The following is a 17,136-nucleotide window of genomic DNA, read 5'->3' on the forward strand; positions in this document are numbered from 1 at the left end:
GTTATTGCTGGTTTAATGAGGCACAAGGAAGCCTTTTACCTACATGTATAGCTGCTTGGGGCCAGTTAGTGAGGCCTATTCTTTTCAACATGAAATAATAAAGCAACTTTTGTTTTGTTTAGAACTTGTATTAGTTAGCAGTGAGTGGCAGATAAGAGCCTGCATTAGCCTTTGTATTGTGTTTATATTTCCTTTATATCTGCAGCAGACTGACTTGCCATGCTGCTTGAGTTTATATTCGTAGTAAGTTTTTTTTCCCCTCTCACTGGAATTTTCCTTTGTATTGAGCTCAGGTGATTTCCGCATGAGCGACTTTGGGAGGAGGGTGGTCAAAGTTCCAGGTACAAAGTCAACAAACAGCCACAGTCTTAAAATGAAGGATCCTATCAGCACCTGCTCTGTGAGTATTTCTTTGAAAAATCCACTTCTTGTTCCACAATACTTCTGGAGGGCACTGGGGTAAAATATAAGACTTGAATGTGCATTTGATTCGCAACTAACTTTGTATGGGTTTGAACTCCGTGGATTCAGGCCATTATTCCTTTATAGAACCTTATTCGCTGTCTTTCAGTATAACCAACTCTATCAAAATGTGAAACAATTTTCAAAAACCGGGGAGTACTTCTGCAAAGAACTTATGACAGTTTTTCAGCAAAGGTAGGTTCAGTACAGTTGTGGCCGTCAGACTAACTATTAATGTCGGCAGGAGTTATTGTTTGACTCAGTTATTGTCTCTCGCTGCAACCTCTTCCTGTTTTAGGGCTGAGCTGGAACTTACTTATGCCAAAGGACTACAAAAACTTGCTGGCAAACTCATCAGGGCCTCCAAAGGAATGTCAAATAAGTAAGAGAGACACGGTGCTGAGTTTTGAATTGGCTCTGTCTTTTGTCTGTTTTGTGTTCAACATGACCTCTTCCTGCCAAGTGGTGTACAGAAATAATGGCATCATGGGAAATAATATGCACCTAGCAAGTTAAATGTGATCAAAACACAGGCAGTTGGCAGGCTAATGAGCCTACAGCGCTAACCTTTTCATGCTGGCTCCCCACTCAGTACCACCTACAGTGCCTGGTGTCATGTGTCAGATGAGATGTACTCGAGAGCAGATGCCCACAGGTAGTTGTCAACCCGAGTTCACCTCATAACTGTGCCTGTCCACAGATTAAACCAAAGACTTGGAGGTAAATAAGGTGTGTTGTTCTCATTTCAGATCATTAGGAAATGCATTTCAGCAAGAAGCAATCCTGGAAATACGACAAGTCTTAGACGAGCATAATAAGAGGAAGAGACCTGTATGGAATGATTTCTTTATCTTTGTATCAGTATATTTGTCTGTTGAAAGCTTCCTGTCATAACGTATCTCTGACTTTTTCTGTGCTTTGATAGCTTGACAATGCCATTGAAAGAACTGGGAAATTTGTGACGACTAATTGGAGCGAGCAACTCAAGGTAAAGAAAAAAAAACATGTAGCAGAAATATGAATCAGCTAGATATGTATTATCCTAGTGCTGATCCATAAATACTTAATTCATAAGGTTTGTGTGACGATCAATGTTATGTAATGCAAAATATAGTGAAACCTTTGATGTATAATACTGTAGATGCATGTAATGCTAGGTTGACAATGCATCATGTGTTGAAACTTTTACAAGCTCTTAAAAGTAAAATCACAATACTATTGCATGACAGGTTATAAAGTCTTAGAGGCCTCTTGGTACTGTTAAGAAAGTATTATGACGGCACCATAATGTTTATATGACTTCATAACATGTTGTGCAAAATGTGCAAATTGATCACGAGTGACTGTGATGTTTGAATTTATGAAGTAAACTGTAAAACTGTTGCCATGAAACACCAAGGTTTATAGCAACTATAACACCATAGTGTGAATGTGTTGTTTTGCATTATGTAACTGTTACAGATGAGGGATTTGTAGAAAGCTCTACTGTTATTTATGCAAAACAACATACAGTATATGTCTATTTGAATTTACATGAAGTATCTAAAATGTGCAATAATTGAATAAATGGAATGAAAGACTTACAGAAATATAAATAAAATAATAATTATCATATAAATAATCCAGCAGGCATCCATTTAATGGACTATATACCTTGCCACTAATGTACATAGCCAGCTTACACCGGTTTAAATTAAAATCCCAATTTAAAGTTGCTCTAAAGAGACCCATCCTCACTCACACATGGCGTAGAAAAGTGCTGAATGTAATGAAATTTAGAATTTCCCGATATGATTTGTTATATCACTGATATGTTGTGGATTCTTGTCTTTCCTCGTCTAAAACAGGTAAAGAAGAAATTGCTTGGATTAACAAGAGAGCATGAGGCTTTGTTCAACTTTGTTGAGAACAACAGGCAAATGTGCACAGAAAAAGAAAAACAAAAGGTTCCGTATATAGTGACCAATCTATAGCTATATTTATTAAAAGCTGCTAGGAAGCTTGCTAAATTGTTGTCCTGCTCTTGACTACAGATGCTGAACAGGCTGACTAAGTCTGCAGAGCTGCAGGCGCAGGTGGATGAGGAGTACTTTAATGTCAACATGGAGGGTCATCAGATGAGGCTCAAGTGGGAAAACACACTGAAAAACTGCTACCAGGTGCGGAAAAAAAAATGCTCTCCTGATTCTCGCACTGTAAGCATTTAGTTGTTCTCCTTATCCAGAGTGCCTTTTTGTGAGTGAACAGGTAGGTTTAGTGTCTTCCTCAATGACACCTCATTTGTGAGAAGAGCTGAACCAGTGAGCTTTTGGTTGCAGAAAATGCTCTATAAGCAGAATGTCAGTTCTCTGTAGACAAGGCATCACGGTGCTACTTCTGCTTTTTTCAGATCATACAGGAGGTGGAGAAACAGCGGGTTGAAGTTCTTTGCAACATTTTGAGTAGATACAACCTCCACATGTTCAGCTTTGGGCAGACCCTCAAACATGTAAGACACCCTGACCTCCATCCTGCTCAATGTTCACAGCATCATTGATGGATGTTATAACTTATATCTGCCACTTCCAGGGCCAGAGACAGATAGAGCAGACGGTCCAAAGGGTGGACATGGATAAAGACATACAGACCCTGGTGAAGGAAAACAGCATCACAGCTGAAGATCACAAAGCTGAGTTTTTGATGGCTGATTATTTTGTAAGTCTGAAATGTTTTGCTCCGAGAAAGCTTGCTCATAATGTATTTATCATTTTCTGACAGGGCCTGACATGAAGGTTGTTTTTTTTGTGTGCTCTTATATATAGATTACTGCTTTTACGTTGTGTTACGAATTGTTTTATGTATTTGTCAGGTTGTTCTCAGGTCTCACTTGAAAACGTGATGTTAACCTAATCCCAATGGATATGAATGTGCAGTGCAGTAGTGACAACAGAATGTTTCAATGTCCAGGAAATGATCACAGTCCAAATGACCTTGTAGCTTTGGCTCAGTGGTAAGATTTAGACCATCACAGTTACTGATGCGTGATCTGTATTCTGGATGCCTCAGGAGGAGGACAGCAAATCACTGATGGCCAAAGGCCGAAGAACAGAGGCCATAAAACTCAAACTGCAGCGTCTGGAGGACAGTATTACAAAAACAAAGAAAGACCGTGAAGGCGAGTAGAGCACATTATCCCTTAAATAATGCATTCAAATTGCACAATATAATCTGATGGAGGTGGGGGGGGGAAATCGTTTTTTAGTAAAGCTTAGTGATTCATGGACAGCACCGCGTGAGGTCATTCATTTTGTTTCTAAGTCACCTTCAACATTATCGTTGCAGGAATTGAAAAACTGATGAGAACATATTCTGAAAATCCATCTTTTTCAAACCAAAAGAACCTCGAGGAAACTGAACTGCAGATTGATGAGGTAAGCGGTGTACAGCATGTAGAGTGGATGGATGTATGGAGGTGTGTGCGGATGGATATTTACTTTCAATTGATCATAAATTAGATTTGCTGTAGTCTTCACTAACGCCACCTTGTTACTTGTAGAGTACTCTAAAACTGGATCTCCTTGACGCCACTCGCTACAAACTCTCTGCATCACTGTCTGAATTAGAGGGGAAACCCAAGACCTTTCACCGATTCAGTGAAAGCATTGTGAAATGGAAAGACAAGGTAAGACTACATGCATCACTTTCAAGACATGAAGGTATGTTCAGGAGTAGTGGTAGCTTAAGTGTAACAGAATTTAAGAGGATCTATTGGCAGCAATGGAATATAATATAATATGAACAATCAATAAAGCATTAAAAGCAGACCAATTGGAACCACAGTGACATACATGATGGGAATAATGGACAGACGATGTGAGAAAGAGTATTTGACTTTTCCTGGATTAAAAAAAGGATAGTGTGAAATGTTTTTGCTAATTGTGAAACAGCCTTTCATACTTCATATTTCATGTGATCATGCAAGAATAGCTGAATCCAAAAACAGCTGTGTGGGAGACTTTGATTATATTTAAAGATACAGGTATTATAAGACTGATTCTCAAGATCACCTAAAAGTATTCTAAATCGTTAAAAGTACTATCATCTAATACTTTTACTTACACAACATGGATATGGTTCCTATTTTGTATGCAACACATTGTATTCCTTTTAGTAAGTTTGCATTCGTACTACAACCACCGGTTGTTGAGGCTTGATATTGTATATAGTCAATACAGCCCACCATCACAAATTGACCTCAAAGGGCTTTACGATCTGTACAGCATACAATAACCTCTATATTTAGACTTGTTCATATCAGCTAAAGTATGTGCAGAAGTACCTCTAGTTAGGAACCACAACTATTGCATTTTATGTAACACAAACTATGCTTCTGTTTAAGGACTGCGAGCACAGCGTTGTTCAACTGACCCGTCCAGTCAAACTCAGGAGGACCCCGTTCAGATCCCGACAATCACTGAGAGCTTCCATCATTTACAAAGGGCCTGTTGAGTTTGAGGCACAGCTCAAGTCCGCGGAGGCTTCGCCGCCAAGTGCCAACGACCAAGTCCCTTCACCAGCTACAACACATGAAACTGTAGAGGGTGGCAGTACTGTTAATGGACACCTGCCTCCCAATGATGATGACAAAGAACAAGGTAGTACTACAAAGATTTATTTCAATTCAGCACATTTGGAATTTCATCCTGAAATTAAAGCAATGAAAAATATCAACATCGAACAGTTCAAGTAACACCGGAGCTGTGCAGTATCGGGAAATGCAAGGCCCTGTACAGTTACACACCTGAACAGGACGATGAGCTGACTTTGAAAGAAGGTAAGTGGCAACTCAAGGGCAGAATATCTAAACCAGTAGAGGTTTATCAATGATCTAATGAAACGACTGGATTTCTGTGTCCCAGGAGATCTTCTAGACATTTACGGGAAGGAGGAGAACAGCTGGTGGTTTGGCAAACTTCACGGGAAGAAAGGCTATTTCCCTTCAACCTATGTTGAGGAGCTGCCTGTGTTGAGCAGCGTCAAATCATCCGATGCCTGACGGACACAACTAATCTACAACTACACTATAGAACTCACCCTGAATCAAAAAGATTCAGTTCTAAAGAGCCGAACATGTAATGACAACTGGAAGCCTCAAACAAACTAGAAAATGTGTTTGTACCGACTGATGATATTCATGGCTTTAAAATGTTAATAAAAACAAAAGCAGAGTTTAATAAATGCTTCTCTGCTGTCAGTTAGGATCTATGATTTTCTCACTGCTCTCTCGAGATATTTTGTAATGTAGTTAGAACTCATAAGTGTCTTTTTTAATTCCAATATTGTGTTTTTCATTATTTATGCCACATTGTGTACAGATGAACTCGACTATAGTGAGTGGTTAACATGTATTTTAATAGGTTAATGATTTACTGAGTAATGACTTGAGAAAATAAATGAAAACTGTTTATCTCATATGTGAATGATCAATTAATATATTAACGTTTACTTCTGGAGAACATCTACAGTAAACGGGTGAACCTTTCAGGACTTAGAGACCCCAGAACACCTGTTACAAACTCCAAGGTTTCAAACAATGCCAATTAGCAGTATCCACTAAACGGTGATACGACCATGCTCAATAATGAGACAGGACATTAACACCAGTGTTGATATATTAATTACATTTTCTTTATTCATTCTTATAAGCATTTTCCATTATCCTCCCTCCAAGTTTGCTGAGGACCCCCACTTTGAAAATCACTACATTAGTCCACATTGCAGCAAGAACTTCATTGCATGGCATTTTATTCTCCCATTCATTCTATTTTAGCAGCGAGCCTGAGAGATAAACTCCTTCCTGACGTTTGCCAGGAATGCTGCCAAGTTATTGGTCTCCTGAAGCTGGCTTTCCAAGACTGGCAAACACTCAAGCACGGGGTCACTGGACACAACTGTGGAAAATGAAAAATGTAATTATAGAAGCCATTTACAATGGTTGTTGCAGGATAAGACTGGTGATATTCCATATTTATATTATTGTCCATAAATCCCATGAAATGACCAAAAACAACTGTGAAGGACTCTGTCTCTTAATACTTTAAAACTGTCAGTGGAACTGCCATGATTACTTCATAATTAAAACAATATTCAAAATATATCATAAATATAGTTTAATTTATAAATTTCGCAAATCAGCTGGGTAATGTAGTTTTAGGCAAATCTTATTCAAACAGGAGTACATACTGCCTTTGTTAGGGACTATAAATGCTACATTTGTAAGTTGTAGATTAAGACACATTTGGTGCTCCAGTGTGTATTTATAGCATCGAGGCAGTGCATACAGGGTTGAATCCATAATAAACTACAGTGGTCGTGTTCATGGGAAGGAACACATCAGCCAGTGCAACAGTGTGACACATTTATATGTTTTTAATAGTTTTGGGATAATAGTAGATCACTATGACACAGAGAAATGTTAAGATATACGAGGCTTTGGCTACACAGGAGATACTTGTGAGTATGATCAGTTAATTGTTGGTTTTGGTTCTTATGGCATTAATGACAATAATACAAATATAGAATATTGTGAGCAACATCTTTTCAGTGAAGGCAAAGTCATAGTTTCATTCAACTGCATTAAATGATGCTATTACAGAAGAGTTTTCTGATATACAGTACGTGTGCGTAACTTACTCTGGTACGATCCGTCTTCTTTAATCCCCATTGTGACGACATAGGCGCTCTCCTGATCCGACGGGTTGATATTTCGGAAAACAAACTGCAGCTTTTCCCCTTTACAACGACAACAAACACATTCTGTAGGATCTGATGTCATAGTTACTTAAATTAAAGAGAGTCAAGGCATTACCTGAGACAAACTACAGTTATTGTTATATGTATTAATTGATATTAATTCATAAATTCATATTTAGAAAAAACAAAAAGATACTGAATACAAATATGCACGTTTGGCATACCTTTAACCAATTGTGTTTTGCCGAGGATTGTTCGCATCTCCATCCCTAAATGGTCTTGAAAGACTACTCTGGCTTTCTGGAGATTCCTCAGTCTGTTTTTGTTTGCCTTGTTTTGAGACTGCATTACTGAAAAGAGAAAAGTGCACGGGTCAGTTATTAAATGTTACACTCACAAATGAATGTGTGATCTACACCATTCATTTTATTTTGAAATAAAAACGTACACTCTTTTCTCTTAGCTTGCTCCTCTTTAAGTTTCTCTATCTTCTGGATGATGTCGTCTTTCTGCATTTCCTTCTGCTGAATCTCAGATATCATTTCAGAAACAGCATGCCGTTTCCCTTTCAACGACGCCTTTTTCTGTACCAAGTCTGGGGGACAAACATTGCATTAGCCAAAAATACACTTTCACATAAAACAATGAAGCTGCATTACAACTTGTTGTTTCATCTGTTTGTATCGGATAATGAGGAATTATTCAGCACATGAAAACTATGGAAAATAAAAAAATATTTGGGCCAATATCAATAACTTGTAAATATAGAAACACACCGATGGCAAGCATGTAAGGCCCATATGCAATGCATAAACTCACCTCTTTTCAACATTTGTATTGTCTCAAACAGCATCTCATCATCCTTACATTTCTTTAAACACATATCTGTACAAAAGGAAAAAAATTTGTGTAACTATATACTGTATGAAGTATAAGTGTAAACATTACTGCCTATATTTGATTTGAATATAGACCCCAGGAACAAGGCAACAACTACTTGGGTCCCAATAAACAATGTCTCAAACATACCAAGTGCAGACTTCACAAACTGTCTGTGGGACTGGCACAGCTCTGCAGTCATGTCGATGATCTCCCCGTATGTCTTAAGCTGTGTATTGTGGATCTCGTCCATAGCACTGGTGAACCCGTTACTCATGTTTGGATCGGTGATGGACGTCATGATGTTCACAATCTGCAATAAAAACAACAGATAGCACAATGCTAATCATGTAGCTACATGCAACAACAACAACAACAAAAACATTACTCTCAGCTTGCATTGCACGTTTTGAAAATATATTTTATAGAACTTGTATATTGAGGTTGAAGTTGAAGTTGAGAAATAAATACAAATGTTAACTTTAACGGTTAACGTGAGTTAACGTTAGCCGTAGCTTGCCCAACATTCGCGTTACTTCTCGTTAGCTACGCAGGAAATTAAGTCAATGGACTTTTACAAATTGACATCGGATTAGCTAACAGTTAGATTATGTAGATGTGGATGACATTGCGGTACTCACATGTTTTAATGGGCGGCCGTTGATCTTTGTGAGTTAACGTCTTACTACTGAACCAGTCGTTATTTTCAAATATCCGCGGTCTGCATACAGGAGGCGGGGAATGAACACCGGAAATGACGTTTATGTATCTTCTTCTTTTTTTTTTTTTTAATGGTGGTTGGCACGAATAATGTTGCATTTGCGCCATCCAGCGAAAATGGTTTTCAACTACAATCTACATTTACAAAATAAAATCATATTAATACAAGATTAAAAAATGGTTGCTGACTAAACTAGGTGTGTATTAAAGTCTATGCTTGCATTACTCGGATTTCATCCAAAATCCCTGACATTAATGTAGTGTTCCTGTGTAAATGTAATAGGCCAGGCTGAACACCAATACAGTATGTGTAAGTCCTCTTTGTTTACCTTTTTTTGAGCGCCTCCGAGCTTGCCCTAGTAACCCTGTGTTTCAAAGCTGTGAATTGTGGGTAATTCCCTCAGGCAAAGTCTGCAGGAATGCAGACTTACAGAAAGTGTGCATAAAGGCCTCAACATGTCTGAGAGAGCCCTCAAGCGCTTGACGATTTCACAGTGGGGCAGCCCTAAACTCTCACAGAGAATGCATCTCCAACTTTCTAAATCCCTGAATGTGGACATTGGACTCAGGATGTAGGTTCATGCTGCATGCCAAATAACTTCTACTCGAAAATGTCTGATATATAATGAAAAGTGCTTTGAAACACGATTCAAAGTCAGAGATCCTACTTGTAAACTTGGGGCAAATCCATCTACCCTGACTTCATGAAGCAGACTATTTTACTCTAAATTGGACCATGATTTACAAAAGGAACATCATGCTGTATTGAGGAAGACTTGAAACTATAAAGACCATAAACTTGTGTTTACAATGTTTACAAATCAATTGAGGAGAAGGGTCATTTTATCATAGACTTCTATATGATCTGAGATCTTAAGAACCAGAAACGTCGCCCCCTGATGGTCCTTAGAAAGAATGCATGTTTAAGGCACTTCCACCTTGGCTTCACTTTTCAGGGTCATGTCCAGACGGTAACCCCAAATTTGCGAAAACGTACAAAAAAGGTGCTGTCCAACGACCTTTCCTAACCTAAATCATATGAGATCAATGCTTCGCCTTAACTATTCATGGTCAAGACCCAACCTTCACCATCTATTGAGAGCTTTGCAATTTGTAGGTTACCTTCTGAACATAAACAATTTTCACGACCGGAGATTGCCACCTGACCGTAGTGGTCCTGGCACAACAGTACACTAGCCAAAAATGACATTATAAAGTATGAAGGCTCCATCAGTTGTTCAGCGCTTGGTTATGCACAGCAAAGATGGGTTACTAGGTGCACACAGCGCACACTGAGCTTTTCAGACATGACTGCCAAAATAAGATAAAAACAAATAACTTAAATTAAGAAGTAAAATAATGAATTAGAAAGACGGCAAAAAAAACGTGACTTCTTTCATTACAAGGCTCTTATAAAGGTGATATGTCCATGAATGAATGTATGAATGTTTAGTACTGTGCACTATTGCAGGTCAATTTTTTTTTCTTTCGCCTACAAATCAGTAAATAACACTTTTTACAATTTAGAGTTTTTTATTTCGTAACTCATTTCCTGCAAAACATTTAAATATAGCCAAGGGTACCTTGGAGTTCCCACAATACAACTTGTATCTTTATTGAGAATTTATACCACCTTGTGGTGAAACTGAGGAAGTTTGAGTGGGCCCAAAATACCCAACATCAAGTTCAGAATACTGAAGCCTACAAGCTTTCAGAATACCAATTTTGAATACGCAAGTACTATGACATAGATGACTGTGCTTTTTAAATGGGAAAAAAAACATGACGATAGATCCACTGAACTGTGGATGCCAGATGGACTGTGTTTTGCAGTATTATGGAAAGTCCATTTTGTTGCTTCACTGAGAAAGAGAATATAAATGAGGCTGAAGGGATCAAGGGATCTCTTCTAGTCTGTACAATGGCTAATATGTAAGAACTGTAAAAGCAATGGTCTGTAAAACTTCTAAAGGCTTCGCAGCTTGTAAACAGCTTTTGTAACATCTCTTAAAATGTGGAGCTCTCACGACTTGGGAACACATTATTTTATATCTTGTGGGCTCAAACTGAATAGCTTGCAGTTGTTGCCATCACTCTGTTGAATGATTTATTTTACCAGGTTGAGATATAAAGCTATCCCCGGTGTAGAATGGGTTCATGGTGCTGAAGAAGCAGCTGGGTCACTCAGGCACACAGAAAGGGAATGGATTTAGTCTACAGCCGTGGGGTGCTTGTTATACAGCCCCTCCAGAACAACTACAGGGAATACCATGACTTCCTCAACTTCATGTCAACTCTGGCAGACCCTCGAAATATTTTCTCTGTTTATTTCCCTCTCTGGTTCCGTCTCAGTCATAATGTGGGCACTAAAATGATATGGGTGACTGTTGGTTCAGTCTTATTTTCAAATGGTAAGCCAACACAATATATAATATTCAAACTTTCAGAGCATTTTTTTTAATTCTAGATTTGAATCCGATACTTAAGTTTCATGATTCTGTTTGGGCAGCGACCTTATTGATGGGTTGTGTGTCTGTGAAAAGGCCTGAAGGGATACTACCACATCAGCAGAGCACTAAAGGAGCCTCGGCCTGATGCAACGCACACTATAGGGCAGGTCGATTTTCTCTTGAAATGTTATGACATTATTCTCATTAAATTGCAACTTTAGTCTTGCAATATTGCTCAGTAGGGATATTATGACAAAAGTTTGAAAGTAATACAAGAATGCCTGAGAGCCTTACTGTTGTAATTGTAACTTGGCACTTGAATTTGGTGTTTTCCTTGAGATAAATGAAGACATTTCCACCAAATTGATGCATAAAATGCTATGTTATGTTTTTTATTTGAACAGGGACAATGCACACATGAACCTTATTCAAAGTAAGGACAAAGATAACGTACCAGGTTTTAGCATATTGCTATTTTCAGCCCATATATTCCCTGGGCAGGAAGGTAGAATAGTGAAACACTAAGAAAAATTAAAGGGCACAAAAATACCCCTACACAGACACAATTACATCGAAGGAGTATCAAATACAGAACCATGGTAGTCAATAAAGGTATACACACAGACGCAATTCTTTAGTCTATTTAACTAACTAGTGTTGGAGTCGATAAAGGGTAGGCTGCTAATTGGTCCTAGCACCAATGCAAAATAAAGTCAGACACACAGATGTTTCTTCAAGCTCGGCTTAGCAAGTACCCTTCGCATTTAGAACAGTTGCATCATTTACCAGACCTCAGGTGCCATTGGATGCTAATCAACCACAGATGGTGGGAAAAGTGTAACTACTCTGCCTAATCTAGGTACATCAGAGACTCTGTTCTACCTCATTACATTTTGTCTGATTAATCTGAAGTTGCCTGAAGAAACTAAGCAACCCCATAAGAGATTATGTAATCCTCACTTGGCAAGATACACATTCATACTTTCGCAGTACAAACACAGGTCCTGCTGGAGAGAAACCATGAATGAATAAGTGAAAGCTGAAATTGGCAGGGAATTATCAAAAATGATACTGTATGTCCGATGTGTTGTTGAACTGACACAAAAGCATATTACTTGAAGCCTAACAAGATGGATTTTAGTGTGATCTGTCATCCCGCGATTCCCTCGTGATCTTGTGATATGGAGATATTCCAGATGCCGTGCAAGGTAAAAAGACACATAACTCTGCAAATGAAAGGGTTTATTTCGACCAAACCACCAAGTTTTAACAAATTGGTGATTATTGGAACAGTGAAAAGACTAACATAGACGGTTTTAGTGATTATTTAGTTTCTGTCGAGTTTGAATGAAGTGTGTTTTACGATGATCGGACAAGTAAAAACACAATATGAAGATTAAGTCAATTTATTTGGACTAATATGTAAAATATGCATTGATTGAAATGTTGTCTTTGAAAGCTATTTTAAAGGAGAGGTATGACGGCATTGCATGATGCACAAATGTAAAATTATATATATATATATTATCATACATTCCATCATATGCTCATCATAACCTATGTGTCTGCAGGCATCTAGCTGATAGGAGCGCCTGTTGTGACCAAATTATAATAGGCGCCCCTCTTGGCCATGAGATTATCATGAGTGTCTTGCTCTATGACGACTCCATTAGACATCACTGCTATGATGTCAGCATTCTGGATTGTAGACAGCCGGTGAGCGATGGTAATGCAGGTTCGTCCTTTTCTCGCCTCATCCAGAGCAGACTGGACAATCTAACGGGAAAACAGAGCTTTGTCAGGATTGTTATATCATAAAAAGATACACTTATACAAAGGAATACCTCGCTTTATGTTCATGTTGTTTGGGGGTGTTATTACCTGTTCACTCTCTGTGTCCAGGGCAGAGGTAGCTTCATCAAGTAGCAGGACCTTGGGGTTTCTGATGATGGCCCGGGCAATGGCGATGCGTTGTTTTTGTCCTCTTGACAGCTGGGAGCCCTGGGCACCAACCTGGGTCTCATATTTCTTTAAATTCGTAAATGTATTGAGAGAAGGAGAGAAAGCGAAAGCTCACAAAGTCAACACTGCTGTAAACCTGTACCATTTCAGACATGGAAGGAGCAGTGTGTAGGATTTAGGGGGATCTATTGGCAGAAGTTTAATATAATATTAATTATTGTTTTCATTAGTGTATGATCACTTGAAACTAAGAATCGTTGTGTTTAGTATCTGTTCTGGAGTTTTCATATCACGTGATCTTCCTCAGCAGATGAAGTTTGCCCAGTTCCTCAACTGATCATCTCGACAAACTCAATCAGATGCAGAAGATCATGTGACACCTAAGGACAGAGAGTTTATACTAAATAGGGCAAACATAGGCTAATATGCATCTTTTTGAGATGTGCCAAAATGGTGAGAAGTTAAGGTGTCTTTCCTGACTAGGAGAACACTCTTTTTACAATATTGTTATATACTGTACTTAAAGAATATTTAAGTTCATTCCAATGGGTAGTTCAAAGGCTTTCACCCACAGGAGTCTATGATTGAAGTGTTCCTTGTCAAGCCATATAGAACGGCAGGTACCTAATCCAGATACACTAAGATCAACAATATCAAATTAAATCAAAACTATGAAGTATTTATTCTATTTATTTGGAGCAACTTAAAATGTGAATGCTCTCTGTATTAATGCAGCATATAATTAATATCACAGTCAAATTAGCTACCAACAAAACCACAATATACTGTATGTGCTTGTGTGTTGTTTGCAGGTCCTTTGCTGGGTGGAGCTGAGGTGCCATCAACCTAATTGGGAACACCTGGCCAGTGTTCTTAATCTTTTTTGCCCAGGCGCCAGTGTCGTCAGTCCGTCCTCACCAACCTGTTGTTTCTTTGTTACTTTGACATACTTCAATACATTTAAGATTGTTACTGCAAACTAATAACCAGGATTTGTAATGGCAATGTATGCAAAGTTGTATCCTTAAGTGTTTCCACTCACATCTGGAAGCGTCATCACAAAGTCGTGAAGGTAGGCTTTCTTTGCAGCCTCAACAATCGCTTCCATGCTGACACTGCATGTGTTATCTCCATACTGAATATTCTCCGCTATGCTGCAGTCAAACAAGACTGGCTCCTGGGACACTATGCCAATCTGAGATCGTAGGTAGGGCACATTGACTGTATGAGATGGGCAACCATCAATCAACTGAAAATAAAAAAAGATTACATATTTAAGGCTTTGGCATTGATTAAACTCATTTTGTGATCCATGAAATTAACTTCTAAATCAGTCTACATACCACTCTCCCTTCATCGGGGTCATAGAACCTTTCCAACAGTTGAACACTTGTGCTCTTCCCACAGCCGCTGTTCCCAACAAACGCCAAAGTCTGACCAGGCTTCACAGACACAACCAGGCCGTTCAACACCTGGACATCTGGCCGAGTTGGATAGGTGAAGTTGCAATTGAGGAACTCTATTTTACCTCTGAAGTCATCCTAAAGATGGATAACTAGGCTTAATCATTTGAAAGTAACATCATGGCAGAGTGACATCCCATTGGGTATTATTCTGTCTTATTTATGAAATCAACCAACCCATTTCTCTCCATCTGCATGGCTTATGTTGATTTTAGGAACTCGGTCCAACAGTTTGAAAAGCCGAGCAGCAGCAATTTTGGCTTTGGCATAATCTGGAGTGAATGAGGAAGCTTTGCCCAGTGCTGTCCCACTGGTTACTACAGCTGTAATCACTCTGGAGGAACACCATACAAGCACTGGGTTGATGTTTGGTAATCACATCACAACACATAAAAAAAGATTTCAATATGGGATCTGAAAAAGACAGATTTTCTCATTGAACGAAACAATTTTACCAACCTGAAAACAATCATGTATTGCAACCCCTCAGACATAACCAGATGGCCTCCATATCTAAACGAAGCAGCATTTGCCAGGAAGATGACACACTGGGAAAAACCGAAACAAAGCCCGTAGATGTTGGCTCTCTTCCTCTCAAATTTAAATGGAAGAACAAGTTTCTGCTCATATGATTCCACAAATGAGCTCTCTTTGGCCAAGCCTGCAATGGTCCTGATGTTGGCAAGAGCCTCACTGGAAACCTGCGGGAGGAATTTTAGATTTTATACGCCTTTTGGTTTCTCAGAGAAATGTATATCAATGGACATAGATGGCAAATGTTCTTTGGAGCTTACCTGACCCGCTGCTTCCATGGCTTTGTTGTCTTCATTTGCAAAACCTGTCAGCATTTTAGCTTGGAACACACCGCACAGCCCGATGAGTGGCAGGAAGCACAAAATTACCAAAGTTAACTTCCAACTGAAGTACATAGCAATGATGAAAGACGCTCCGATGCTGGTCAATGAGCTCACAATCATGCCAATCTGAGATCCTGTTGCCTGAAAAAGCAATACCAGCCCCAAAATAATGCTGTAAATTACTGTACAATACTAAACCTATATCTTTTATATGTTATAAATAATGTGAAATAAGCATGCAGGCCTTTAAATATGTTACTTACCCCCTTCACCATTGATGCATCAGTGGCCAGTCTAGTGGTCAGAGCTCCAGGGCTGTTTTTGGGGTCATCAAACCAACCAATCTCCTGTCTCAACATGGCCTGGAAGCCTAATTTTCTTAAACGGCGGGTCAGCAGCTCTCCAGACTTGGCAAAAGCATATCCCTTAAACATTAAATCAGAGTCAGTCTACATGTATATATTATATCAAATTGACAATGAGATTATGTACTCTAAAAGGACTTAATAATTCAGCAAATTGTGATGCAAACCTGCAAAAACTGGGAGAAGAAAATAATCACAGCCACAATGCAAAACAGAATACACATCTCGTTGATCTGTTTCGTCTGTTCGTTCAAGTCACTAATAGCGAACGTCTGCAAATACAAAGATCACATGAGTCATTTGCACTTCAGCAAACTACATCAGCTTGTAAAAAAGAATATATGAAATACGCAACCCCCACCCCAAGAATTTGGCTGAACAGGATAGCATAGATGGGGCTGACAGAGCCATTGAAAGCAGCTCCCACCGAGCCCAGCAGCATGTAGGGCCATTCTGGTTGGTTGTATTTGAGGATACGTTGTACTGGGGCAGGCTCAATATGTTCGTCTGTATCGTCCTCACACGTCTGTTAAACAATACGCATTGCAGCTATTCATTTCCACAAGATAGTTAGAGATAAAGTAAATGTAATACACAGCATAAAAGAAAACCTCAGTACATTTTCTGTTGTGAACTGCTTGTCCGAAAGGATCGTGAGGCTGTCTGATAATGTGCCATTTGACAATTTGCTCTGAGATCGCAGTCGACAAGAGTCCCTAGAGGAGTGATATTGAGAACATCAGATTATTTTTTTTTATTATTATTTTATACTGTATTTTGTCTCATTGGATCTTTTTGAGATGGATTTTTACTTCACCTTCTACTGGATGTGCGGCTCCTCACTTTTAGATCCAAGTCTTCTTCGAGAGCGTCCCTGTTCTCATCTGGAAGTAAAAAAAAGCAATACAGCTTTAATACAAGTTTTGAAGCTTCTGTTGCCCTTTAGCAGACACAGGAAGAACCTTTATAGGATAGCCCACTAACTCCTGCCGACTGCTGAGGGCTTTGAAATGTGCTGTTTGAAACAATGTCTTGTGATACTGGGAGGAATGTGTGGGTACAGGGAGACAGGATTAAAGTCTCATAGAGCAGCAACAGCTGATAACGCCGCCTGACCGACGGTGTCAACACAGAAGCGTAACACCACCCTCCGGTTCCCTCTCAGGACAACACTGTTAGCTCTGTCAGGAGCACTATTTATGCTGTTACACTGTTAACGTTGGGCCGCCAATTCAGGCGTCACCAT

General features: G+C 39.1%; 3 protein-coding genes across 4 annotated transcripts; 1 reads left to right on the plus strand and 2 right to left on the minus strand.

The window, feature by feature from the left end:
* Positions 1-321: 321 nt before the first annotated feature.
* nostrin (nitric oxide synthase trafficking) lies at positions 322-6,501 on the plus strand. 2 transcript variants are annotated; one of them, XM_031858231.1, is made up of 16 exons: positions 322-400; positions 572-657; positions 761-844; positions 1,055-1,117; positions 1,212-1,293; positions 1,388-1,450; positions 2,310-2,408; positions 2,496-2,621; positions 2,852-2,950; positions 3,031-3,156; positions 3,508-3,616; positions 3,784-3,872; positions 3,998-4,123; positions 4,841-5,096; positions 5,183-5,275; positions 5,361-6,500. In XM_031858231.1, the coding sequence occupies exons 1-16, from the start codon at positions 374-376 to the stop codon at positions 5,495-5,497; spliced, it is 1,665 nt and encodes a 554-aa protein (XP_031714091.1). In that variant the 5' UTR covers positions 322-373; the 3' UTR covers positions 5,498-6,500. The 2 variants fall into 2 exon arrangements, with proteins under 2 accessions (XP_031714091.1, XP_031714092.1); XM_031858232.1 differs by lacking the exon at positions 572-657 and having other exon boundaries at positions 364-400; positions 5,361-6,501.
* On the minus strand, positions 5,100-8,805 carry spc25 (SPC25 component of NDC80 kinetochore complex). The gene is made up of 7 exons (XM_031858233.1): positions 8,715-8,805; positions 8,224-8,386; positions 8,014-8,079; positions 7,643-7,789; positions 7,419-7,544; positions 7,135-7,233; positions 5,100-6,392 (listed from the first exon to the last, which is right to left on the minus strand). Exons 2-7 carry the CDS (start codon positions 8,372-8,374, stop codon positions 6,268-6,270), a joined length of 714 nt encoding a protein of 237 aa, XP_031714093.1. The 5' UTR covers positions 8,375-8,386; positions 8,715-8,805; the 3' UTR covers positions 5,100-6,267.
* A 4,013-nt stretch (positions 8,806-12,818) lies between these two features.
* On the minus strand, positions 12,819-17,136 carry abcb11a (ATP-binding cassette, sub-family B (MDR/TAP), member 11a). The gene is made up of 13 exons (XM_031858743.1): positions 17,109-17,136; positions 16,708-16,774; positions 16,510-16,606; positions 16,252-16,416; positions 16,058-16,162; positions 15,789-15,950; positions 15,463-15,666; positions 15,128-15,369; positions 14,846-15,002; positions 14,549-14,746; positions 14,248-14,454; positions 13,125-13,271; positions 12,819-13,019 (listed from the first exon to the last, which is right to left on the minus strand). The coding sequence occupies exons 1-13, from the start codon at positions 17,134-17,136 to the stop codon at positions 12,819-12,821; spliced, it is 1,980 nt and encodes a 659-aa protein (XP_031714603.1).

This window comes from Anarrhichthys ocellatus, unplaced genomic scaffold (assembly GCF_004355925.1).
Source record: "Anarrhichthys ocellatus isolate YVR2014 unplaced genomic scaffold, GSC_Weel_1.0 scaffold20, whole genome shotgun sequence".
In the NCBI taxonomy this organism is placed as follows: Eukaryota; Metazoa; Chordata; class Actinopteri; order Perciformes; family Anarhichadidae; genus Anarrhichthys; species Anarrhichthys ocellatus.